The 19,385-nt window shown below is 35.9% G+C and overlaps 1 protein-coding gene across 1 annotated transcript; it reads right to left on the bottom strand.

The window, feature by feature from the left end:
• Positions 1-7,240: 7,240 nt before the first annotated feature.
• Smp_047610 (cell division control protein 45-related) lies at positions 7,241-18,498 on the bottom strand (the record flags this gene model as incomplete). The annotated part of the gene is made up of 15 exons (XM_018795568.1): positions 7,241-7,305; positions 7,349-7,425; positions 7,460-7,575; positions 7,621-7,716; positions 8,869-9,007; positions 11,476-11,528; positions 12,145-12,256; positions 14,073-14,171; positions 15,489-15,803; positions 17,698-17,909; positions 17,942-18,056; positions 18,091-18,185; positions 18,225-18,317; positions 18,351-18,410; positions 18,445-18,498. The coding sequence occupies 15 exons, from the start codon at positions 18,496-18,498 to the stop codon at positions 7,241-7,243; spliced, it is 1,701 nt and encodes a 566-aa protein (XP_018649868.1).
• Positions 18,499-19,385: the final 887 nt, after the last annotated feature.

Here is a 19,385-nt window from a genome sequence, read left to right as displayed (position 1 = left end):
AAATACAACAGTAGGTGACGTGATTTTGGAATTAAATAAACCATAATTGTTGCCAGTGGTCTTTGGATTCATTATTATTCTCAGTAAAAAAACGTCAATTTCTCCAGAACATTTACAGTTAATATCACAACAGCAACAGCAGCAGATGTTAGCTTCTCAATAACAACTCCTGGAAGCATTTTTGGGAAAATGTCTATTCAACATGATATTCCAGAACCTAAAAGCATAAAGTCATATCTCAATCAAATTCCAGAATTTCTTTTTGATGCAGACAGTGGTCACACTTTTGAAGCATGGTTTGGCAGAATTGAAGATATTTTCAAAGTGGAGTTGGCTGCTAGTAGCATCAGATGCTTCTAAGGTCATAATAAATTAGCGACGACCTTGAGCAAGTCATTACAGTTATTAGGTAAATATCCACTCGCTCTGACGGGGAAAGGCTAATTGCACTTCCTCTGTATACATGGGTCAGATGGAAAACGCCCAGGTTCGACTGCCTATACAAAACGGAATAAGATTTCTTTTCTGTTTGTTGATTATTCTGAATGTATTTTTTGTATTCGTTTAAATCCGTTACTCAAAAAATGCCTGACAATTGCATTTCTGGAGACTTTTAGCTGTTGATTCTTAGGAATTTAACTGAAAAAACTTGTAGAGACTATTTTTCAGTTCTTCTTATGTACTTGACAGAGCAGATACATTTCAATGCAGAAATTTCAAGTGAAGATGACAGTGGAAGGGTGACGATCTGTCTTCGACTCATGAAATGAATAGTCTGTGTTGTATAGTGAAATCAGTCGAACTGAATAGAAGCTTCTTTTCAAAACCCACTAGGCTCTCCTATCGATTCCACCTGAAATCTCGTCCCTCCTAAACAAAAGACGGGTGAAAACAGGTTTTTTTTTACAACAGTTGGTTATTTATCACTCCTATGAAAAATTTGTTTCTTGATATATTGTCCGCCGGTTCTCTGTGGGTCAGTTCCCATTATTTGGTTGCCGACCGAACCAACTTATTGTAGCGTAATTTCTCGATACCCATCATAGGTTGCAGCAGGATGCTAAGTTTTTACACTCTGAGGATAACATATACAAAAGGTATTGCTGATCCTTCTGTCTTAAGATTGTAGAAAATGGAGTTATCAATGCTTCTTTTTGTCTGAATTTCATCAAAATGCTTGCTGACTGTTTTTTCGATCGTTAATATGTCAGTATTTTTAAACTTGGCTGTTTGAGATCTTGATGTATCGTTGAAAATTCAGAACATTTTATGCACACAACACGGGATCAGTCATTTGATCGGATTTCAATGATTATTCTTTTGTAAATTTTCCAGGCCAGATATCGTGATGAAATGCAATATGCACTGAAAAGAATGAATATTACATGAACATCAATCTATGAACTGCTCGCATCGAACTGACGGTTACTCAATATCTATCGCCAGTATCGATCAGGAAATAAGAAAACGATACTTCTTGAAATAGTTCATGCTGACGATTATATATTGTACTGAAAATATAAAATTGAATGGAATCATTATTGACAATGATGTGTTAATATCGCAATCCCTATTCCGTTTGAAATGATGGGGTGAAGACTTTTTAACCGAACTCTAATTGGTTAAATAGAGCTTTTGAAGATTAGATGAGAACTTATGATAAACTGGCTGGTGTATTGAAGATGAGTGTTTTATGCAGGATTGCAGTCAAGACATCGTTATTGTACGTGTTTTCAGGTCAGGGTATCTGGATTTGTTGTCGATATGAAGTTAGAAAGTTTACAAGTATTTCTTGGTCCAAATAGCACTGGAAAAAACTAGTACAAAATAAACAGAGTTCGTTATCAGACGGATGATTTGATCACAAGCTTTTACTAAATCAGTCTTTTATAACTATGATCGCAGTATTCATGACATCCGCCTATTTGCATATGTTTGGTAAGGGATAACGATCTGAAGCTCCTCTTCGTTCGCGCCCAGTGCTGCATACCAGACATTTGCATGAATAATGAAAACCAGCTTCACGAGAGTGCAAAAATAATACATACTTACCAAATTGGTTTTGATATTGGCGAGGAGCTTATTAGTTATTTTGTACATAACCCTAGCTGAAGGTGCTTACCAAAGCATATATACCAGATAATTTTGAGCACGCTATACTCCTTATCACTTGCGACCGTTACCCAGCCTATATTCAATTGGATATGCAACATCGATCTTTAACACCAATAAATCATCCCGTCACATAGCCCCTTAATTCCTGTTTGATCGGCTCAGAATGGACATGCGTCAAACATTTTCGTGAGTTTGCGATCCCACATTCAATATTTTCATGGTTTCATAACTTGAGTGGGTGTGTTTGTCTCTGGTTAGTAAAGTTTCTGAATATTGAACATCTATCACATTAACAGAAAGGATTTTTCGGTTGCGACTTGAAAATAACAAAGTAATAACCCATATTTTTTTAATTTATTTATTTAAACACATAAATATTGATACAAAGGAGGAACAAGATACATATGCGCCATACAAATCTCATTCGATTTGTGTGAGGGCTGTGATACTACCCAGGTGCCCAAACCGAAGCAGGTGGTTTTCTTAGGTGGCCACACCCCGAGCCTTTGACCTAAAGGTCTAACCCACAAGACAGTGAAGCATCGTGAGGAGATGCAGTCCCATGGTAACCGGTGACCAACGATTGATTCATATGCCATTTGTTCCCTCAGGATACTGGAGCCCAAATGCACCATTGGTTTGGAATCAGGGTTTCCTAACTCCCCTAGGTGGACTTTCCATGTCCACCAGTCCGGTTAAAGTGCCGGACATTCGCTTTTCGTCCTCTCAATTTCGTAGACAACAGTAATGCCACGAGGAGGCAGTGAGTAGGACTTCCCTGGCAGATACTCATATAGTAAGATATGATTGTTTCAAGAATAACAAATAGGTCAGTTAATTGGTAATGCAGACAGCTTGAGAAGAAGGGATTGGAAGAACAAGAGAGGAAATGAAGATGATAATAAACGAACTAGTCATTGATAGGTAGTAATGATAGCCATGATGAACTATGGATATTCATCAAACGCAGCTAGTCTAAGATGTTAATCTGTGAGAAAGTACTTGTTTATCGGGCCTAATTTTGAAGCTATTAGCCCATGGATCTGTACTTGATCTTGGAAACTTGCATCACGTTTGAAGAAAGATCAACAGCATTGTGAATCAATAAAAGAGGCCATGTGTACGTTCCAAAGTGATTTAAGAACAACTCTGAGGTTACTGCACCGAGTTTCTAAACGTGAAGTGGAGAGTTGCGTTTGTCACGGCTTCATCGTCTATTTATTTTGGTCCGACGTCTAAGCTTTTTGTGGTAACAAGTTCACGGTCTTGCATCGAGGTGACGACTGAGAGCGAAAAAAACGTTCCCCAAGTAGTTTTGGAGTCAGAATAAAAGTGTCCATGTAACCTATCTTTTCGGCTTTCGCCGTGAGAAGTACATAGGGCACTGTGTCAAAGGCTTTTGCAAATTCGAGGAATATTAGATGAACCTGGATTCTATGGTCCCAGTATTTCGGATGCTAAGAGTGGATTGGATGCGTGGGACCTGCCTCTCTTTAACCTGTGTCGGGCTTCATGAGGGATGTTGTTTTTATCCATGCATTCTCTCACTTGCTCCTTGACTATTCATTTCATTACCTTTGACAGCATTGGGAATAATGCAATCAGTTGTACCAGTCTAGTTCTTTTCTTTCCAGCCCTCTCGAGGTTAGAAATATGCCCGGGTTCATTCTCTTAAAACTTGATCTGAATCTAGTGGGTGCCTAAACACACTGTTGCCATGATGCTTTCAGCGCACTGTTCCAGGATTATAGATAGGATGACTTTCCTGGGCTCATGGCTGTCACTCTCACTAGTGCTAATACGAGAGTTAGTTTGATATATCTCAAACCCTCAGCTTGGACTACAGTTGTCAGTTATCCCGCACTTACAGGCTTCTGATCAAGTTGGTCCATAAATTCTGCACTAAGGATCTCTGTCATTACGTTAGGGAGATCTTTTCCATCTAACCTATTACGACCAAAGATCTCTTGATTTATATGTTTTACCCTAATCATGAATCTGTAGAGATATTTGGGTTTAGCCTTCGCATGGAAAAATCTCCTATCTCTGAGGTCATTGACGTTGAAACTGATTCACAATGCCATGAACGATTTACGACCTCAATCCTCCTGAGAGACCTTCACAATTGTGCCCGACTTTCTGTTTTCCCTGTAGATGATTCCAAGTCATCCCGACGGACAACAATGAGGATAAACCTACCACAAGAGAAGAGAAATTAACGAGAATGGTAAAGGTATGGCTAATTTATGCAATGCCATTACATGTGAGATTACATTTTTTTCACTAACTTATATGTAAAAGTACAAAGTTTTCGACAGACCACCTTACACAGGACCATACCAACCTCATATGCACAAATAAATATCCAGAATGTCCAGGGATAAAATGGTGCAACAGTTAGAGAAGCTGATGTTGATTCAGATCATCATTCTGTGGTGACCAAGTTCAAACTAAAGCTACAGTAATGCTGGACAAGTGGGCAAACAGCACAAATAAAGTTTAATGCGGTTTCCTTTGGAGATGCCGTCAAGTTCAACAAGTCAAAAATAACTTTCGACAGCAGGTTTAATGTTCTAAAAGATGTACTGAAACAGAAGTGGAGAAGACCAGGCTGTAGGCCAAAAACACAGAAGGGGACGAACGAGTGAAAAACATCATTAGGTCTGACAAGCAGCAATAAAAGAAAATACGAAGTAATCACACGACAGAACCGAGAAGTGTGTAAAGGAAATAACACGGCTAGGATGGGCGAGCAGGAACAAACAACTGATGGCGGGACTACTGAATTTACTTTTTCTTACAACACAACTTCTAACTTGTCTAGTATCACGAATGTTCACAAAACAATCACTTGTGATCTATTCTCAGACATCTTTTGTGACACCTTGGTTTCATTCAATGTCTACCCTCTCTTCAACAATTTTTTGTTTAAAACCTATTTCAATCGTTGTAAATCCAAGCAATGTATTTACTACGGGAACGAGGTTGAAATCATTTACGTATCGTCACTACTCAAGTGTAAATAACTACTAAGAGCGCACTAGGTGTTCAGAGTTTGACGCCTTTATACGCAACACCTTTATATTCGAAGGATACGGAACCATTCAAATCAAAAGTCAGAAATGAAGGCGTTTGTAGGTACAGTTGGGAGGCTATCTATATGTCGAGAAGCGTCTAATCCAAGCTTTTCAATAGTTGCAAGGGATGAGTAGCACGGCACACCCCCTCCTGATCTGGTGCGTTTGCATGACTGAGTTCATCCACTCATGATGCGTCCAGTAAAACTAATGAGGATAGCATCGATGTGAGATTTACTAAACCATTTAGTTCTGAGATATATTTGCCGCTATACTACGTTTTTTATCCGATAGACACCACAAAATGGAATTTGGCACAGCCTTCTACAATAACTCTGCTTGAGTTCCTGTAAGTTGTTGACAGAAAATATTTACTATTGGAATGTGAATATTGATCACATGCGTACACCAACGTTGATAACTTGTCAGCGGACATAATTCCCACTATTTCACACCCAACACACATGTTTAAAACCATCGTAAGATATTTATGACTGGTAAACATTGGATGGAATCGATTTTGGTACCACAACAATATAACAGGTACTTAGCAGTAGATTGTAACATTGATAAAAGTAACCATATGCCTGACACTTACAATCAACTTCAACTAGATCACATGGGATCCCAGCCACGAGATTCTTATGCGTGACCGTAGGACCACATTGAGTTCATTTCGCCCTTCAACCACCATACTATCAAATTCTAAAGCTGTGACAGTGCCCAACTGGGAAGTCTAACCAAGAAACAGGAAAGGGCGCTGAAACTCTCATTCGTTGCCTACTGTAAGAGTTATACTTCAATAAATATGGCATAAATATTACGCCTTTTGATTTATACCACAACTCCATGTTCTCCATTAACTGTAGTGCTCCAAATGTCATTCTCAACACTTATTAGAGCCAAAGTACTACTTAAACTCTCAAAGAAAAGTTGAAAGCACCACTAGAAACACACATCATGACTTGTAAGTACATCACGTCACGCACATGATTCATAGAAATGATTCTTCTACACGAAATTATAATTGGACTATGGATAATAAAGCTTTAGATAGCAAAATATCAAACCTACCATTAGGTTGGCTGTTCAAATCCTGATTGAGATTCTATCCTCTTGACACGATCACATTCTTCACAATTAAGGACAATATTGTATACAACCCTGATACTATTCGTGAGCAGTTCGACTACGATCTCTCTCGATGCTATATTACAGGGACCGAAGCATCTTTAACGCTGAAATTTAAACATCTATTCGCAATCAATTTCATATCAACCAACATCAAGGAAGCTATAAATGCCCTGAAAGTCCAATGAAGATGGACCCAACGGTATTTCCCCCATCATTCGTGATATGGAAGTAAATGGTTTCCTCTACTGGGTTTATCTTATACATGTACTTTCCATTTGCATGGAAAGCACTACTTATTTCCCCAAAATTCGAGACGGGACCATGCAGCGGTGAAATAAACGTAGGCATATCGAAGTGACCCACAGAAGATACGTCAACCAGTGATAATTCTATATTTTGATGTAAGTCAGGCCATCGACAGTGTCTAGCACAAAATTCTGATAAGACCTTTCTCATTTAGCATATGCGGTCTTTTATTGTGCTGACTCAAATGTTTTTTTTTAACAGAAAATCCCCCAATCGTTTGCTCTCGCTCCTCTAAGCTTATGCATATAGTCAGCGAGAAAGTGTGAATGGTCAATAACTCTTCCTCGTTTTCATTGATAACATGTGCTCACTCTTTTAATATAGTAAATCTCTCTCTTTTGCCGTGCAGGAGATACTATAAAACTCGTGTGCGCATTTACAAAAAAAGTAGGATTGAATAAGTACTTTATAATCAATAAATAGAACGTTGTAAACAATGCACATGTATGTACAGTACGACAAAAAAAGAAAAAAGAGAAACATACGAAAATAAGTGTTTTGAAATAAAGATTAACATATAAATTATATAATCAACTTCCGCTGTTAAACTATATCTATATAAAACACAATGATAGAAAAGGATTCATAGTGAGAGGATAGAAGAAAAACTAAGTAAGCAGGGATGACAGTGCTTCAAATAGTTTTAACATATCTTCTCTATGAAGTTCAATACCTAAAAAGGATTTATAACATAAAATCTGATTGTATAAACTTACAATTTGTGCTGAAATATTTGAACTCAGCACGTGCTTTAGTGCGACTTATAGCAGCTTCGAAAGCTTGACCAAATAAACTGACAAACGCTAGTAAAGCATGAGAAAACTTACTTCCGATCATCGTCTCCATGAATTGGTGGAATTCCCAAAAGTGAAATATAATTATCATCTGATTTGCTGTCTACACACACGATTAAAGGCATTTGAATTACTCTTCTACCATGACCCTTCATAAAAGAACAATCAGAATATTTCTAGATTAATAGACTTACCAATTTAGCCCTCATTGATGCTTTTGCCATAAGAATGTATTTTGATAAAATTGCTAAAGACTGACTATTCCTCAGTGCATGTGTAACCAAAGAGCTCTAAAAAAGTTATATATAAATATAATATATAGTTTGATAGGAAATACGTAGACAGTGCCCGAAATAAGTTAAAGAGATGCCGGGTAAACTTTGGACGTAAAAAGACTGTGTACTTTATGAACTTGGGGATTCTGTTCAGTCAAAGACCGACTATAAACAACACAAGATGGAACTTATCCATAACGCTTCCTAATTGATATAGAAAAATGAGAACCAGTTACAATTTCTACACATGATCTTAGCTCAGAGAGCCGAGAAGCGATTGGGTGAATGTTGACGCTTACTGTAGATTACATCACGCAAGTTTCCCAGCTGTAATCAAAACCATTTCAAACTAATTTGTCTTGTTAGTTGACTTTTTCCCCTGGTATTTATAAAGCGTGAAAATTTTAAATGATTTTCTGCTGTATGAAATTATACACTACAATATTCGGGAGACTTTAAAAGATTACAAAGATCAAATGTTAGGTTTGAAAATATGTGCAGTTTTGACTAAATCTTACAAACAGCCTTTAAATGTATGTACTGGTCTTTGTATCCTACACGTTTTATGATGTGATGGTTTAGTGTTTAGTCAGTTCGTCTTTTATTCAATAAATCAATGGTTTGAGTTTCCCCTTATTTGTTTCGGTATGGGAGCCATACAAATCTTTAATTGGTAAAAAAAAATTACGTTGTGCAAAATATAGACGTGTAACCATTGAACGATACAACACAAGAAACGGAACTAACGAAAATTTAACGCTGTATGAAAATCAATGACAGCCAGTTATAAAATTAAATCTTCCTCACTATAAGTCAGTCAGTCAGCTACAACGTAGGACCAGGCACATATATGCATCGGTCCAAGTTGCAATACCTCGTTATCACAACAAGATGAACACCGAATTCATAGAAATAGTTAATATAGTGGTGGTAGTATATAAAAGACAGGTGGTATATAAGGGTATAGTATAGGAAGGAAGAACGTTATGAAGCCATTTTAATCTTAAGGTTTAAGGGAAGATAAGGAGTGTATACACCTACGTCATTGTGATCGATTCTGAGCCATGTCACCTAGAGTCTCCAACCATTGGTTATTTATTCCCCACTATAAATAAGTAATGGATTTAATGTTAAGAGCGAATAATTCAAAATATTTTTTAACCTCACTTTTCTAATATATACATATAAAAATGGACCAAATGCGACCACATCATCTGTATCTAAAAGATTACGAACTTGGCTAGCTAAACTCTGAAGATGGATTTCAGTTTGTTTTATCTCTTGATCTAATGAAGGTGAATTCCAACTGAAATGTGAAAAAAGAATTAGTAAATATATATGATATCCTGCATTTAACACAACTTTTACTAGTAGACATTACAGATGATGAGATTAGAATAGTCCCCCATCAAATAGATGAACTGAGAGTTTCCATTACTAATATTTAATTGTAATAACTTCAATCAAACGATTAAAGTATACGTCGGTAGTGAAGATATATACTGTTATAAGTTTATCATTTACATATTTTATTAGCATCATAATAACTCTGTAAAATTGAATTTTTTCAGATGTTTGCAAAAAAACTTTGCATATAATGATGTTTTATTTTAATAGTTGACATATGTCAGTTAAATTAGATGTGGTTGAAACATTGAGATAGATGTGATTTCTATAGCATGGTTTACTATTCAATAAAAGGTTGTTGAAATCTCTTTGCTTTCATCTTAATTACTGAATGCTAAGGTTGTCGAATTATAAATTTTATTTAATTTACGATAACGTGAATGAACATTCGCCAAAACTTATACACCGAGTATACACTAGACATCGGACGTAGAAATTTGTTGAAAAAAGTATCAGCAATTGAAGTTTAAATGATGCCAACATTCCACCCGGCAGACTGATCCAAGCTTATCCATCGAAATAATCAAAATCTCTGATAAAGCTCAAACCAGTACTTCAGGGGTAGAAACATTGGAATTACGTAGATTTCAACCGCTGGAATTATTTCAAACAAGACTGTGTATCTAAATTACTATGATTTTTAAAACTGATACAAAATAATAGGAATGGCAAACATTAAAAGAGCATACCGAGAATTCCCTATTCAAAATATGTTTCAGTAATTAAGGTACTACACTTTACAGTCATCCTATTTATTGTAGTAAGAACAGTTTGGTATTAACAATTTAACTTTAAATAGTCATAATTTAAAGCATAATTGAGTCGGTTCATCTTGTATTGGTTGCTTGAATATTCCCCTTGAGGTTTATGACTGCAATTGATCAGTCTCTTATTAGTACATATCCATCCTGTGCGGATTGCCTCAATATTACCTGAAGCCACAAGCATTATGAGCAAAGATAGGTGGTGGTTAGCGATGGAATTCAGGACGCGCGTCTCGTCCTGTTTGGGACTCGTCAGCTGGGTGTGCCTGCATCTCAGAGTTGATGTTCACTCCAGGACTCGAACCAAATACCGCAGGCTTCAAATGCCACCGCACTACCCACTTAGCTATTGAGTCTAGATAACCACTAGCTCGTACAATGCAGTGAAACTTAATTCATCTTATATTGGTTGTTCAAAGCTTTCTACTGATGAGTCCCGAACATGAAGAAACGTGCGTCCTGAATCCCACTGCTACCGACCACTCATCTCTACTCATAATTGAATTTAATACGTAGAATTAACAATACACGGTTAAAATGAAACCGATCAAAATTAACTGATGAGGTACAATAACAATTAGTCCATTCACTGCACATTTTCGCTTGGTAAAAATACATTTAACGCTTTTACCTATCAAAAGTATTGAGTTAGGGAGTAACGTTTTTCAATGAAATAAAAAGTTGGAAAATAAGAACAAACAGGTACATGAAATTGTTATGGAGGGAATTTTGTTATTTGATGAAACGATTATTCGATTGTGAGAACTGATAGAGAAGAATGTTGATCGACAAACGATAAGCAGTAATAGAATGTGGCTGAGTGATGACTGTTCAAAAAACCGAGTTATTGACGTAAACTTCAGAATAATTTAATATTAAAAATAAGACCACTGGATTACATGTAAAATACTAACACAAAATAAACATGACTAACTGTCGAATATGACTGGAGGAAATCAGTTTCCAGGTCACTTACTTTCTAACGAATCAAGATTATTATTAGACCTAATTATTGGGCACCGTATCAGTAAACCATTTTTAGAGATGAATTTAAAGTAAGAAATCTTTTAAGATAAATTGTAGAAAACGTTTTTGAGTAGCTCTAAACCTTTATTTCTGTTTCACAAATTAAGATCAAACTAATAGAATTTATTAACTATAAATATATAAAAAAATGGCAAGTGTCAAGATAATAGAGTATATGATAGTGAGAAAGACATTGGAGCATACTATTCGAAAGGAGATGAATTCGAGCAAAAAAAAATTACGAAACAATATTAAAGTGCATAACTTAAAAGAATGTTAAGAGCGAACACATCTGTGCTACTGTGACCTAGATAGGCAATAAGAAGATAATGACCATCAAGTATAAACCTTCCTATACTTTCAGCTTCCATACAAGACCATGGACTAGTAAGCAGATTTATATTCACAATGGTCATTTTAAACGAGAGGTGATTTATCCTGGTTACTTGTAATAAATAAATAAATCAAACCAAAGATAGTTAATGAAGTTAGCTGATTCTGATATAAACTTTTAACTGCTTAAAATCTGTGTAAGAAAATGGCACTACATGAGTATGAATGTTACAGCAAAACTTACCAAGCTACTGTGTCCAATGCCACTTGAAAGTTTTCCACCGGATTACCGTTATTCTGAAGGAGTAAAAGTATAATAATTATAAGTACGAAGTTAGTGACTCGACGATTAGCACATAAAATCGACTGAAGAATCGAACTCTTTAAATCAATTAAACAATCAGTTGAATGGAACAAACGGTTAACTAGTACTTACCGATCGGCAAAAGATTAAGCCATTTACGGCATATCAGTATTAAAACTTAGTGGCACCTTAATGATGATCAGCTGGCCTAAACAAACTGAAAAATCTCAATAATTGATTTAATGATCTTCAAGTAATTCGAAGTGTACAACTGACTAGCAGCTTAATCGCTTAGCCCCTCGATTCTCAAACAAAAATGTAATACTACTGAACCCAGTTCCAACAAGTTCTACCATTACCCTTTGTTCAAAAGATATAGTTTATAGGACAACATATGTAAATGCATGAAGTCACTGTTTAATATTGTCATGATGACTTGCACATATATATTTAACATACATACATATAAAATTTGCAGGAGAAAATGTGAAGTTTAACCGAGCTTTCCATGATAATAACAAAACTTTGAATAGTTGTCCTGCCAGCAACAAATCTGAGAATAAAAATATTCGAAATCTCTCTTCATTAATATTTCAGTATAGGACTTACATAGCACTCTAAAGCGGATATAGTTAGAAAAACAGCATCGACTGCCGACATAGGTGTTCGATATCCCAAATGAACAATGAAAGATGGTAAAAACAGATCAGTTCGTGAAAGACTACAGAAAAAATATAATACCATGTATGTAAAAATAATTAGGCAGATAGGTAATGTTATTAAAATCTCATCAAACTATAAAAGGGGAACTTGTGGTTACCCCTAATCCGGCAGTACCAGAAGGAAAGTCATCAGTATGTATGTTCGGAAGGAAAATTCGGATAGTCTTTAACAGTATGCTGCCACCCAGAAAGACAAATAAACTCATGAATGAGTATCGTACGGTCACTCGTAGCTTCCAGGTGAGTGAAAGGGTACTTGTCAAATCGTATCAAGGTGATAGGAAGTGGAAACCAAGTGTTATAGAACGTCGGATCGGAAATGTACTGTACCTAATCCGGAGAAATGTCGGAATGTGTATAAGACTACCAACATGGCTCAGTCCATTTTTCAGTGGTCTGGCCTTCTTCCAATCTACTCCTACACCGTAAAACATTGCACGTCGGAGCAGTCGGTGGTTGGGCATAAGTTGAATAGATGATTAAGTGTAGAATATTACCAAGGGAAATTTAACTGAAGTAAATTATCTTATAAGTTATGTATGCGCTTATAGGCATAATAGAGGCGATGGTAGTGAGAAGAAAAAAACATTAGAGAACGCAGTTTAAACTGGAAGGAATGAAAACAAGACATAAATATGTACACTGGAACCCAAAATCTTAAAGGAGATAACGAGTAAATGTATACGCGGTACTACAATTGACGTTTCTAAACACTGATCTCTATTATTGCGCGGACACTAATCACGTAGTCTGAATCTGCAAATATAACTCAGACCAACAGTAAATAACATCACAGACCGATTTCATGTCTTCGTTCGGGCGCCCCTAGCTTTCCTCTAAAATACTACAGGATGAGACATATAGCTGAGCATACGAAGCATTGAATAGGAACCAAATCTATGGTATGGGATTGAATGATATGAATCAACTCAACAAACATAAGATAAAAAATGGTTTTAACCCACAACCAATAATTATGACGCTGCGAAAGCATGTTGATTAGGAAACGTTCAATTTATTAAAATGGTACATCTTTAATTGGGATGATGGAGATACCTGATGAACATTTCAGACTATTGTTGACTATCAAGTACATTATCGATTAACGTACCACTATAGTCTTTCACTAATACTTCCCCACATGTTATCCGATCATTGCTGCTACCTTGACATCGTGGTCGGGCGGGTCGTCATGTTAGACGATGTCTCTCCTCATGCTTAAAATTAGTGCTTGTTAGAAGTAAACGATTGTCTGGGGAGATTTGCAGCAGACGATCACCATTACCTGTTCGCTGAGCCAGAGTACTAGAATATCTGCCTAAATATCATTTTGTTTGGTTTGAGCTAACTATTTGTGCATGGATATATATATATATATCCTGTAAACAGGAAATACGCCTCTGAATTCAGTTAAATACTAATAACAAGTGGTCCTACAAAACATTGAATTCTAGAGCGTTGTTGTTAACCCCACTTAATCAGTGGTATTTAAACATCGAAGCCAAAGACAAGTTATTTACATTTTTCTTCTGTCAAACAAATGTAGACTCGCCAAAAAATGGAATAACAATATATATACTATTACTGTTGTAAGTTATTTAAACAACAGATAAAACATAACTATTTGTGGCTGAATAAATTACCGAACACATTTCAACTGCCCAAAACAGTCTCATATTGACACTCATACCATAAGTAGAATGAAAAACCCACAAGTTGTAGAATCCTAGCTACCTAATAAAGCTAAAGAACAACACTTACTTCTTGAAACAACCAAGACACCGAAGAAACAGGAAACAACAAATAGTAGCTTACCCATATTTTTCACCATATTGTAAAAATTGTTCATTTAAACTATCGCGCAAACTACTATTCATAGAAGAATATAACTGTGCACATTCACGTCGTGGTAATCTAAAAAGAAGTTATTGAGAGTTAGCTCCATCATCCCAATTAAAACGCGCGCAAACAGTTTCTACGTAAATTCCTTAATTAAACTTAACCCTGCGTAATAGTTATCGAGTAAAATAAGTTGGAAATTAGCACTAACAGTTATAAGCTAATACTAAAAATCATGAAACGTGTGTCTTTAAATAGATGAAATGATGGGGAAAATGTACCAAGTAGTTCCTCCTAACTAGATGTACATATGACTGATTAATTACATTATCAACCGCAGCTAAGTCTAATGGAATTTCGTAAAAAAATCACAGGTCCAAACCATGTTTCTATATATCAATCTCAGCTAAGCGTATTGAATACAAATGGAATAATTTTATTAAAAACCTGTAAATCAAACAGCAAATATCAGTGAAACTCTTACTACCAAACAGCCCCTGAAGAGTTCTGATCACTCCACAAAGAAAATAAAAATCGCCCACAGTTGATGATAAAACGAACACAAAATATGATTAGTATGCTATCTTATCAGTTGGAAAAATCACAGACTTCACTAGCTATGTTTACACTAGAATATTTGTTTCCGCAACCTGTAGGGTTTACAGAAAAATTATGCTTTAATAGGCTAAAGTATCTAACTGGAAAACAAAACTAACACAGACAACTCTTGATATAAACGATTCGATGTCCAACTAGTATTCGGAACAGGTTAATAAAAGGTTTAGATTTTTGAGGCATGAGCAACCCAAACACTGTGACTCACAAAGGAGACTAATTCAGAGCCGTTTATTCATGGTGTGTAACTCATTTACCAAGTACGAGTTCGACTTTGAACCACATCGAGTGGATTTACAAGTTTTGTTTCAGTATTAAGAAACTGAAATTTCAAGCTATTCGACATTTATTGGTGTTGAGAAGTTGTAAGTGAACACTGAATAAGTAGCTATTTCAACTTGGTGACTGAGTATATGCTTTTATACCAAGCTTTAAGCCACACTTCTTGAATCCAATAAGGTACGCATATCCAACAACCAAATTGATTATCATCATAACATGGACTTGTTGATTATTTTGGCAGAGACTGTGATTAGGGGATAGTGCGTTAATTACATAAAACAATTTGGTACCATAGAATCTCGCACATTTTTTACCATCTAGAACCAGTGATCACAAAAATAATAACACTTGGGAAGTCACCATGAGTATATTGTAAAGAAAAACCCGTTAAGATATAATCTACAGAAATTCTTTGAAAACCCAATACCTACCATGAAGATTTGCCGTAAATAATCTTTAAATAGTTGTGGTTTTTTGATAATTTAGTCCACTTACCCCAACTGTACAAGAAATTCATACATACGTCGCTGTCCTCCTTCAGTAAAAAGCTTGAATTTGGATGCTGTCACCATACTAGTCTCCATAGCTTCTTTTAAACTCCAATGTCTATAAAGCCATAGAGCTAATTCGTCTTCAAATAAAATTTCGACTCTAGCTTTATTTTCATCACTTGTACTTGTTCCAGAATGAATTTGACCAATATGACTTAAACGACTCATATGGCTTTGAAGATAGTCGAGTTGGTCAATATAATGTTCTCGATTTATTGCATGAGTGATTAGTTGAGAGGTTTGACCTACTATTGCATACCTTAAAAATATGTATGGAAAATTTGTACGAGTAAATACCACTTTTAAAAACATAAATTTTATTGACTATACCATAAAACTGAAAACAAACGAATAAAGATTAAACTTAAATTCGTTCAGTGATCAACATTTCCGTCTTTTAACCACTTTGACAATCAATTGTCATTATTTTCATAAATATTTGCGAATTAATCATATGATTATCTAGAACACTAACAATAGGTTGTCATGGATCTTATTATAAGGTATACATTAGCCTAGACCCATGATAAAAGCTGACTGAGGAAATAATTCATTACTTTATTCGTCTTCTGAAGTAGATCTTGTTAATTACAGATAGAACACGATCATTATTAACTTTAATTTTCATGTTTGAAAAAATCATTACGCGATACATCGGATAAAATAAAGGCAACGGATATATGTGTCCAAGTTTCACTGATTGCCAATCTACATATAAAATTAGGTGCATTTCCAACCACCGGGTAAAAAAATTTAAACATTAATGAGGTGGCCACCGATCAATATATCAAGTGAACAGTATCATACCGAAATCAACTTACTGTATAGTTTGATAGTTAATACACCTACAAGATTAGAAATTCATTAGCATTAGATAAATACTCGCATGGCACAGAACTACTGGATGGGAAATATCATGGTTTGAAATGAACTGTCACACAGGTTACCAAGGATCAGATGACATTTAGATGGCTAAAAAACTTTTTGCTTAAATTATCAAGTCACATCCAAATTTGGTAGGAACATCTTTATCGTCCTTAAAAAAGACTGACTGGAACCCGGTTATTATTTATTGTCTGAAACTGGAAAGCCCAGAATTGTGAAAATTCACAAGATCTAAATATAGGCAACCTGAGGAGATATAATAACACGTACAGCTGATGGTAATGGTGCAGTTATTTTCAAACTTTACCCATGTAGTTTAGGTAGTTTATTTTACTGGAAACAGGGACTCCTGGCCTTTAGTAAACAACAATCCTGGAAGAGCCATTTAGAACCGTGAGAATTAATTAATATATATTCCTGGATGAGTCGAAAAACTTCTTATAAGGGATGAACAGACATAATGAGATAAGTGTATATTTAAGTCTTTAAATGATGACAATGAAAAGTATTTCGAACCTTCAACTTGACAGGTGGAACTTAGTTCATCGATCAAGAGGCAATGATTTTATTGTAAGTACTGTTTGGGCTAGGAACTATGTACATGTCTGTGGGCTAAACCTCTGGTATTATTCGTCGCAATACTTGGTGACAATAAAATTCGCTAAAATCAGAGTAACCAATTTGATGGTGAAGCTTCCGATCAAGAAGATGAAGTTTAAGCCCATCACCGACTGAATTGTGGCATTTTGCACACACCGAGGGAAGTATTTCTAGGCTATGACAAAGTAGCCAAAGAGGAAGAGTTGAGTTACACTTATATTTACAATTATCTTGGAACTAAATACTTAGCTGGTTCCACAAACTGACAACAATAAACAAGTGGTCAAACAGCTGAATCACAATTCTTGACCCCAGCGTTTTAAGTACACGATGGTATAACTCCATTACAGTAAAACATTTTGGAAGCTTAAAGGTCGTGACCAAACATGTGTTTAGTAGTGGTGTTTAGCAAGTACACACAGTAAGTGTCAGTAAACAGAAAGATTCCTGTTGAAAAACTTAGTTTTTCTTGTCATTCTAACCACACCTACTAACGTTAAAAACGGACTTCAGATGTAATGTGGTCGACTCCAACAAGCAGAAGTCAAGGAGGACATTAACTAAACATCATACACAAATAGCATTCGGTGTTGGTGTTCAATTCCATGAAAATCGTAAAGCTTTACAGTATTTACAAAGAGCGCTTTATCAGTATTTTGGTGACCCACCATAATAAGCAGTTGTTTTCTTGGGAGAGCTTCCAAGCTAAGTCAAACATGACTACAGAAGAGGCAACACTATGGTATGAAAAGCTCTCATAGTCCATTAAAAGTTCTTGTCTTTTTCTGTTCCATTTCCTCTTTTCTATTCTTTTTTCGATATCATCGGGTTGCAATCTTCTGTTCTGTTGCTCCTCAGAATCCTCATCCGACTCGTCACTCTACAAAATGTAGCCTGTCGAAAAGAAGTTACTGAGAACTCCCGAAACACGTCTTCGAATTTTGGCACTAGCGTGGTGTCTTCATTAAGACATAAGAGTTTAATCTGACGTTGGTTATAGAAGTTATTAATATGAATCGGACGGTGGCTAAACGGTGGAGAAATATATACACGACGCTTACCTATCACAAACATAAAAGATGCACTCCTCTTGAGGGTCCAAGTTACCAACAACATCGAAGTTCGCCCCACAATTTATAAACACTGCCACCTGGAACTACGGTTTGAAATCAAAAACGAGTAATTATTAACCAACAAAGTCACGATTTTTTGAATAAGTATCTTTTAAATCACCCTTATCCTTTACAATCACAAGTGTGTAAAGCACATTTCGATGTTTGAAAAGTTCCTAATATAATATCAAATTAGGGAATGGACATACCTTCAAAACCCTCCATGTACACAAACCATCAACATCAGGATAAACACATACAAGAACTCTCTACAAATCTAGAAAGGTTTTCGATTTAACTTACGTTTCCAACAACTTCTCCGTAAAACTCTGACCTTATATCACGTAAAATTACCATCACCGTAACCTGAGCCCGTATTCAGACAAGTTCATAGTGAGCGGTTTCAACATTTAATTGTGTTCTCGTTTGGTTTCCTAATTTAACCACAACACTCTTTGTGATCAGTAAATATAAACCAGTTAATTAATTTTTATTTTGCCAAGTAATAGTTCAGAACACCTAGAAGAAAAATCTTATGGACAAATAGAACTGGAATAAGGGGACAACGAGGAATGGAGCAATATATAACGACGTCTTGTAAGGATTTTTGGCTTCAATAGCCTCTCGACCCATGCCTCTGACTACCTTCCCTGTTCTGGAAGAGTATTTCGTGAAATAATACATAATTTTCTGTCTCTTTCTTAAAGCAATATACTAAGGAGAGTTTATGGTATCGATACTTCTGAAGGAATTCCATGAACCACTCACTCACAGAAATGAAGGATTAGACAAAATTTCAACTTGAGCCATTTAATTCGCAGTTCTGCTGAGGTTCGCCCACGGATCCCTGACGTAGTTTTCACATGGGATTGTTCTATTTAGATAACCCAGACTACCTAAGAAATTATTAGTTGTAGTAAAATCATTACGTGTTTTTATTCAGTCAAGGAGGAATAGCCCCAATCACCGGAACCAATGCTCATATGGTCTACCTCAAAATCAAAAAAGCCTTTTCACTGAGCTCCTGTTCTCTAATTACGATTGAATCAGATACCTTTTCACGGAAGCATATATGACATTGTTATGGGTTTCCTCGGCTTACAGGTTTCATATCTACTCATATCTAAAGTTCTTCTTAAAAGACTACCAAGTACAGATTTCCGTGATCCTAAAGTGGCGATGGTCATGTAAAGCCAGCGAAATGTCACTGACTCTAGCCAAATCACCCAACAACCAGATCTCTG

This window comes from Schistosoma mansoni, chromosome 2 (genome assembly GCF_000237925.1).
Source record: "Schistosoma mansoni strain Puerto Rico chromosome 2, complete genome".
In the NCBI taxonomy this organism is placed as follows: Eukaryota; Metazoa; Platyhelminthes; class Trematoda; order Strigeidida; family Schistosomatidae; genus Schistosoma; species Schistosoma mansoni.
The sequence above is the reverse complement of the archived record's forward strand: the minus strand, read 5'-3'. Positions and strand labels throughout refer to the sequence as shown.